The sequence below is a fragment of the Raphanus sativus genome, unplaced genomic scaffold, assembly GCF_000801105.2.
Source record: "Raphanus sativus cultivar WK10039 unplaced genomic scaffold, ASM80110v3 Scaffold0736, whole genome shotgun sequence".
Classification (NCBI taxonomy): Eukaryota; Viridiplantae; Streptophyta; class Magnoliopsida; order Brassicales; family Brassicaceae; genus Raphanus; species Raphanus sativus.
The window spans coordinates 20,989-29,906 of NW_026616052.1; the positions used below are offsets into that span (position 1 = coordinate 20,989).

An 8,918-nucleotide genomic window follows, 5' to 3' on the forward strand; every position below is an offset into this window, starting at 1 on the left:
ACCGAAATCTCTGCAACTTATTGAAATCATCTAAAACTCTATTAAAAATCAAAACACATCAAATATTAAATTGAATACATCCCCTTAGTGTTTTGGGTATACCCAAGGGTTTAGAGTTTAGTGTTTAGGATTTATCCAAGGGTTTAGGGTATATCTAAGAATTTAGAGTTTAGTGTTTGGATTTTTACCCAAGAGTTTAAGCTTGTCCAAGGGTTTAGGGTATAGTGTTTAGTGTTTATGATTTACTCTTTTGTGACGGTTTTAAAATTGTTAAAAAAATCATCTTTTGGCAGCTACTAATATTTTTCATTTATTTTAAAAACTTAACACAAATTATTATTATTTTATTTATTATCTTTACAAAAAGTTGTACATTATTTGGCAAACTATGATTAGTTGGTAATTCACCCAAGAAAAATTCATGATAAAATATTAAACTAGGAAACATTCATGTATAAATCAAAATTGTGGTAGTTAAAAGATAATCAGTGATTTAAAAGAATGTTTACATTTTTATATTTTTCAAACAAAAAAAGGTTTACGATGAGGGGGAGAGAGAGAGATTTTTTGTGGCACCCACGGGGACGTCTAATAGAGGTCATCGGGGAGATTGGTACACAGAAGTTGGGCATAGCTAGAGATGCAAGGATCTGTGAGGTATTCCGTGAAAGAGTTTGGAGGATACGCAACTGTCGGGACCAGCATATTCGGGAAGTGATACAGGGTATAACGTGTCTGCCTCTTTCTCTGTCAGATTCGGAACCAGATGCTGTGTCTTGGAAATGCGGAGAAGGTGACTATAGAGAAAGGTTCATTGCCTCAGAAACATGGCACCAGCTTCGTGGTCGTAAGGAAGAAGTTCGATGGAGCAAGCTCCTCTGGTTTCCTCAAAATGTTCCTCGTTATGCTTTTATAACTTGGTTGGCCATAAAGGACAGGTTAGCTACAGGGAGCCGTACAAGACAATGGGGTCAAGCGCAGATTTGTGTGTACTGTGGAGAACCGGATGAGACCCGGGATCACCTCTTCTTCGCGTGTCCTTATACTTTCACGCTCTGGCTGCAAGTGGTAGGGAATCTGTTTGGCTCTGCTCCTGACCCGGACTGGGAAATCACGCTGCAGCGCCTGATCAACGGCAACTTTGATCGTCTTACTTTCATCCTATTGAGACTGGTTCTGCAAACTACCATATACTTCATATGGCGGGAACGTATCGATAGAAGACACAACAACGCAGCGAAGACGGTGGACCAGCTGGCCAGATTAATTGATAAGACGATACGGAACAGGATCACCTCCACAGGCTACAACTTGAAGAAGAAACTATATGGTTTGATGCAGAGATGGTTTAGTGCTCACTAATAGTTCAAATTTTTCTTTTAACAGTTCGGAATAGCTCTTACTAGTCTCATATGAACTCATTCTTTTTGTACATATGGTTCCTTTTATAAGTGATCAATAAGTTTAACATTTCATCAAAAAAAGAGAGAGAGAGATTTAGTGTTTTGGGTATACCCAAGGATTTACAGTTTAGTGTTTAGGATTTACCTAAGGGTTTAGGGTATATCCAAGAATTTAGGGTTTAGTGTTTGCATTTTTACCCAAGGGTTTAAGCTTTGTCCAAGGGTTTAGGGTATAGCGTTTAATGTTTATGATTTACTCTTTCGTGACGGTTTTAAAATTGTTAAAAAAAATCATCTTTTGGCAGCTACTAATATTTTTCATTTATTTTAAAAACTTAACACAAATTATTATTATTTTATTTATTATTTTAAAAAAAAGCTGTACATTAATTGGCAAACTATGATTAGTTGGTAATTCACCCAAGAAAAATTCATGATAAAATATTAAACTCGGAAACTTTCCCATATAAATCAAAATTGTGGTAGTTAAAAGATAATCGGTGAATTAAAAAGAATGTTTACATTTTTATTTTTTCAAAAAAAGGTTTACGATGAGGGGGAGAGAGAGAGAGAGAGAGAGAGAGAGAGAGAGAGAGAGAGAGAGAAGAGAGAGAGAGAGAGAGAGAGAGAGAGAGAGAGAGAGAGAGAGAGAGAGAGAGAGAGAGAGAGAGAGAGAGAGAGAGAGAGGAGAGAGAGAGAGAGAGATTTAGTGTTTTGGGTATACCCAAGGGTTTACAGTTTAGTGTTTAGGATTTATCCAAGGGTTTAGGGTATATCTAAGAATTTAGCGTTTAGTGTTTGGATTTTTACCCAAGGGTTTAAGCTTTGTCCAAGAGTTTTTATGTTTAGTGTTTATGATTTACTCTTTTGTGACGGTTTTAAAATTGTTAAAAAAAATTATCTTTTGGCAGCTACTAATATTTTTCATTTATTTTAAAAACTTAACACAAATTATTATTATTTTATTTATTATCTTTACAAAAAGTTGTACATTATTTGGGAAACTATGATTAGTTGGTAATTCACCCAAGAAAAATTCATGATAAAATATTAAACTAGGAAACATTCCTATATAAATCAAAATTGTGGTAGTTAAAAGATAATCGGTATAGAACCTAAAATCTACACTCAAGTATTTTGTAGTGTTTGTAAGTAAACTAGGGAAGTGACAAAAGATGTAGGCAACGATATCCTTAGAACACAACGATGTAATCGGAATTCGGTAGACAAAAATGGACTTTTATTGATTAAGAGGTTGAGTACAAAGAATAGCTAAGAGATCGACTATAACAAGGAGGTCGATCTAAAATGAGATCTAAACGAAGTAAGAAATATGTAAATGTGTGGTGTGCTCTCTCTCTAGGGTTTTCACTGTCCCCTTTAGCCTTGATCTCCTCTTCCTTTTATAGGTTCGACCCCGCTATTCTTGTAACTGCTTTCACGACCTTCTCGATTTCGGCGACCTGCTTTTCCACCTTGTTGACGTAGCTGTGGGCCTCTTAGCTTCGGCCCAGTCCAGTATATCAGTAGAGTCTTGGACTCGAACTATGCATTCTCTTGACTATCTCCTATGGAGCAGATCGATATTTCCTCGCGGGCTTCTTGTTTGTGGCCCATAATCTGAAATAGGCCAAATCATTTAGAAGACCGAAATTGGGTCTAACATTTGTCCCCCAGCCAGTCGGTTTATTTTTAGGAAACCGAAAGGGTGAGCACTTTTCCTTTGGTCGCGAATCTCGGAGCGGAGTGGCCACGCGTGTTCGCTCTAATTTGACCTGTCGGCCACTCTTCCTAGATCGTGCGGTTCTCATTGATTGCGAAGATTGTCTTGGGAACTATCGTTTTTCCTTTATTTATTTGATGGATTTTTCTCGTAATGGACTCATCTTCTTCTTCTGCTTCGACTTTCTTTATTCTGCAAACTTCTCCCATTCGTTCATATATCATGGCGTCTCAGAGCAAACCGGGCCCACTTACCCCAGCTGAATACGAAGCCCTTATGGAGCTTTGAGGGGTTCCGTACGAAGCTGTCATCGATTACCCAAACGGCGATGCTCCGGGAAGCGTGAGACCAAGATACTGCGGAGCCACATGTGCTTTTTTCGTGACGGCCTTATGTCATTTCCTATTCCTTCGTTCTTCCTCGAGATTCTAGCGGAACTACAGCTATCGTTCACCCAGGTTACTCCGACTTTCTGGCGTTACGTCTTGGCGACGTTCGTTCGAGCCAGAGAGGAAGGATTGGAATTCGGTTTGGCCGAATTAAAGCAGCTCTACACTCTCAAGCGTAGTAGCGGCGTCACTGGAGCGTTTCTTCTTTCTCCGCGTTCGGGTCGCTCGGTTATTACCGACATTCCTGGGAAAGACTTCTATTGGACGAACAAGTGTTTTGTCTTCAAGATCGATCCAGTAACGGTTGGGGATTTCGACTTTTCTCGGATTCCGATGAAATGGAACGAGAACGTGGGTAAGTAATTTCCTATTACTTCTCCTTTTTCTTTAAACTAGCACGATTATTTGTCAGGTTTTGATCTTGACTTTTTCCTCAGAGTTGTTTGGAACCTCAAAGTCGACTCCAGAGCTCCGTAGTTTGATCTCGGCGCTCCGTCGAGGTAAATGCAGTTGGGACAGAGGGTTCGAGCTGCCTATGCTTTGCCCCCCGGTGTGAATCGTGTCGTTCCCGTCGCGCTTGTGGAACCGATTCGTCCTCGAAAAAACCAGAAAGATAAAGGTGGGCTACTTCATCATTATTATTATTTTGTTCTTTTTTCTTTTAGTTTGACGACTTTAATTTGTTGGGTCTTTGTCTTTCAGGGGTGAAAAGGAAAGATCCTCCTGCGGAGCCTTCAGATGCCAATTCTGACTCCGCACCTTTGAAACGAGCTCGCGAGACTCCGGACAAACGGGTGACTAGAGCGAGCTCTCAGATTCAGTCTCCGATTGTCCGGGCTACGCCGCTTTCTGTGGTTCGTCCGGGTCGCGATGTTCCACCGGACTCTCGAGCATCGGGCGAAGTGGACGTCAAGGAGGTCGCTCCCAAGGTTCAGCGACTTCGTCTGATTCCAGACGAGGAGTCTTCTAAAGGTTTTAACGTATCGAGTTCGGAACCTCTAATGCAAGATCCCGGAGAGGGTACTTCTAATCCGGTCAACCTTCCTGCGGACTGTCAAAGTGGTTCTCCACTGGCATTCTCATATGACGTGGATGCTCCGATTTTGGAGGATCCTGAGCGACTTGCTGCCATTTGGCGGAAACTGTGAAGTTCTACGTGCGCGCTTCCTCTCTTGGAACAAATGCGGGGTCGTAACGCCTACGTTCAGATGGCGATCGCAAATGCCAAGGTAAATCGTGTAAAAAAATTTAGATATCGAAGTTATAGCCTTAATCCTTTTATCTTTTTAGGCCATGGAGGCTAGCAACGAGTATGCTGCCTTAATGGAGGAACGGTGGGCGAACTTTCCTTCTCAAGAGGAGGTCGCAGGTCATCTTACTTTGATCCAACAGTTGCGATCATAGTTAAGCGCATCGCAGGCAAGTGAACAGGAGCGAGCGAAGCAAGTTGTTGACTTGAAGGTGCTTTTGACGGCTAAAGCGACGGAGAAGGTTGCGCTTGAGGAGGAGAAAATCGTGCTCGAGAAAGAGAAGGTCGTGTTAGAGAAGGAGAAGGTCGCAATGGAAGCGGACCTTGAATCCTTGAAGGCGAAGTTCAGAAGAGACGCAGAGCTGCGAGAAAGAGTGGCTCGGAGGGAAAGGCGAGCTGCTTGTCGGTTGGTAGCCAAGGGTTACGATGCTGCCCTTGATAAGGCTAGAGAGACTATCCGACGGAGGAGGGCAGAGAGCGCTGCGGAGATGCGCTTACAGGAAGTTCGCGCAAAGATCGAGGCTTTGGCCGAATACTTGGAGGGCGGGTTCGAGCTCGAGGAGGAGCTGGATCTTCTTAAAGATATAGAGATATCTAGGGGTATGGCCTTGCGGCGGTGTCGGACGATTCTCTTAGGGGTCTCGACCTTCCTCAAGTTTATGATGACTCGGTCAACCTAGGGTGTTGAATGACGCCTGTATGATTCGGCGTTTTATGTTTATTTGTCTAGAAGACTTTGTTTGTTTTACTTTTGTTATTTGTGTGTGTTGTTTGTTGAAGAACATTTATATATGCTTTCAACGGATTAATGGATGATACCTTTAATCTAGATTTGTATGTTTTTGTTTGAGCATGCGTTTGGTATCTTTCTTAGATAATTTTGAAGTAGAAACTGATCAGGAATCCACTTTGTTGGGGTTCACGTGGTGAACGATGTTTTTGGTTAGATAGTTATTTGGTTGTTTGGGCTGCGCTCGATGTTGAGCTGCCTACGTACCCTTATTCGCGGGATCAAGCCGATTCATAGTTCTGAATAGCGTTTTTGCTTTATGTTATGTCGTTGGTGGCCCCAGTTCGATGTTGGATCGGAGATGGGACATCGAAGTTAATTATAATATCTTTTGAGGTTGTAAGCGTTCCATGGCCTCAGTTAGGGGCGTCTCGTTTTGCATTTTTCCAGTTCGTAAACGCCGTCGCGAACTTCTTTTATTATTTTGTATGAGCCTTCCCACCTCGTTCCTAGTTTTCCTGCACCTTTTTCCTTTGTTCCGTCGAACACTTTGCGTAGCACTAGGTCGCCGACTGAGAAGCTGCGGCCTTTTACGTTTGAGTCGTAGTAACGGGCGGCGGCTTGCTGGTAGTTCTGGATACCCACCGCAGCTCGTTCTCGACGTTCTTCGATCATGTCCAGATGTTCGAGCAGCATTGCTTCGTTTATCGCGACGTTGTCGGGACATATTCCTCGTCGTGTAGATGGGACCTCAATCTCGGGAGGTATTACTGCTTCGATTCCGTATGGAAGGGAGAACGGTGTTTCGTGGGTTGCCGTGTGGGGTGTTGTCCGGCATGCCCAAAGTACTCCGTTCAGCTCCTCACTCCACTTGGAATTTTTGAGGTCGAGTCTCTTTTTTAAGTTGTTTACTATTGTCTTGTTTGCGGCTTCGGCGTGCCCATTGCACTTTGGGTATCGTGGGGTTGCAAACTTTAGCTTGATCTTCCATTTATCGCAGAAATCTTTGATAACCTTCGAGATGAATTGAGAGCCGTTATCGGTGACTATTTCGTATGGGAGGCCATGTCTACAGCCAATATTCTTCCAAATGAAGCTCGTCACCGTGGTTCCGGTAATATTCTGGTAGGCCTCGGCTTCGGTCCATTTGGTAAAGAAATCGGTCATTACTAACAAGAATCAAAGTTGTGCTGGTCCCGATGAAACGAAGGGTCCGACTATGTCCATAGACCACTTCATGAATGGGTATGGCGAGTATATGGTTGATAGTTTTTGTGTTGGTTGGTGCAACATTGGTGCGTGCCGTTGGCATCTGTCACATCTCAGTGCGAACTGCTCGCTGTCGTTGATCATAGTAGGCCAAAAATAGCCGTGCTTTTTTATTTTTATCGCCAGGGATCGTCCACCGGAATGGTTCCCGCATGATCCGTCGTGGGTTTTCTTTAAGATGGTAGAGGCTTGCTTTGGCGATGCGCATAATAGATATGGCATACTGAAGGTTCTTTTATAAAGTTTTCCTTCCATGATGCAATAGCGCGAGCTCCGAGCTTTTACCTTTCGGGCTTCCCATCTTTCGGGAGGAAGTTCTCCAGTATCGATATAATTGTATAGCGGAGTTCTCCAATCTGGTCTGTTTTTGAGCTCGTCCTGAAAAGCTTTTTGTGATTCATTATTTACCTCGTGAACGGGTATTTCTCGGGAATCAGGGGATCAAGCGTTGTTCTGGCAGCGCTTGATCGAGTTCTTCGAGAGGACTCACCGGGGAACTTCCGATTCCGCGGGGCTACTAGTGAGTCTTCGTCGGGCTATTGAGTACGTCCCTTGGATTTGCTACGAGTGACGATTGGAGCAACCAGCGGAAGGTCGCCCTTGTTATTAAGGGTTCCTTTTAAAGGGATGTCTATACTGGGTCGATCTATTCCTTCAACCGGAATTACCTTTCTTATAGTCGGGTTCGATGTTGACGCCAGGGCGGCGAGAGCGTCTGCTGAGGTATTTTACCCCTCTCGGAATTCTCGTAAGCTCGAATTCATCGAACTGTTGCGTAATTCCTCTTAGTACTGCCAGATAGGCCTCTATCCTTTCATTCTTAGCTTCATATTCGCCGTGGAATTGGCTGGTGACGAGCTGCGAATCGCTGAATGCGCTGATTTTTCGGGCTCCGATGCTTTGGGCAAGTCGAAATCCGGCGATTAAGGATTCATATTCGGCTTCGTTGTTTGAGGCGTTGAAACCTAGGCGAAATGATTGTTCGATCATCTCTCCTGTAGGAGATTCGAGTTGTATTCCTACACCCGACCCTTGCTTTGATGACGCTCCATCGACGTGGAGTTTCCACTTCCGGGTTTTGTCATCGGTGTTAGTTTCACTGGGAACAAGCTCGATGATAAAATCTGCTAACACTTGCGCTTTCGAACTTGTTCGAGGTTTGTACTCTATATCATATTCTCCGAGCTCGATCTCCCACTTTGCTAGTTTTCCAGATTGGCTTGGGCTATGTAAGATTGTGCGTAATGGTCGCGACGTTATTACCATGATCGTATGGGATTGGAAATATGGCCTCAGTTTCTGCGCGGCATTTACCACCGCCAGGGCCAATTTTTCCATCACGGGATATCTTGTTTCACAATCGAACAGGGATCTGCTGACGTAGTAGATTGGTTTTTGTTCGTTGTTTTCTTCGCGGACCAAGACCCCACTTACTGCGTGTTCGGAAATCGCGACGTATAGATACAGAAGTTTGCCATGAACTGGCTTAGATAGGATAGGAGGTTCGCTTATGTAGGCTTTAAGCTCGCTAAGGGCGGCGTCGCAATCGGCGTTCCATTCGAACTTTTTGTTCCCTTTAAGGAGTTTGTAGAATGGAAGGCATCGATCTGTCGATCTTGATATAAAGCGGTTTAATGCGGCGATCTTTCCCGTGAGTCTTTGCACATCTTTGACCGACTTCGGAGGTAGTGTTTCGATAAGCGCCGAGATTTGTTTGGGATTGGCTTCGATCCCTCTTTTAGTCACGAGGTATCCCAGAAATTCCCAAGATGCTACTCCAAAAGTGCACTTGGTCGGGTTTAGCTTCATCCCGAACTTATTGAGGATGTTGAAGCACTCTTGGAGTTGGAGAACGTGGTCGCCGGCTACTGAGGATTTTACTAGCATGTCGTCTATGTAAACCTCCATAGTTTTTCCTAGTTGGTTGGAGAACATTTTATTTACCAACCTCTGGTAGGTCGCTCCAGCATTCTTCAGCACGAAAGGCATTACTTTATAACAATATGTTCCTCGCTCGGTGATGAAGCTCGTTTTTTCTTGGTCTTCAGGATTCATGAGGATCTGATTGTACCCCGAGAATGCATCCATGAAGGAGAGCAGCTCGTGTCCTACCGTAGCTTCGAGTAATCGGTCTATATGTGGTAACGGAAAGCTG

At 43.6% G+C, this 8,918-nt stretch overlaps 1 protein-coding gene across 1 annotated transcript; it reads left to right on the forward strand.

Moving 5' to 3' along the window:
- The first annotated feature begins 543 nt into the window (after positions 1-543).
- Positions 544-1,362, forward strand: LOC130502902 (uncharacterized). Its single transcript, XM_056997660.1, has one exon. The coding sequence runs from the start codon at positions 544-546 to the stop codon at positions 1,360-1,362; it is 819 nt and encodes a 272-aa protein (XP_056853640.1).
- Positions 1,363-8,918: the final 7,556 nt, after the last annotated feature.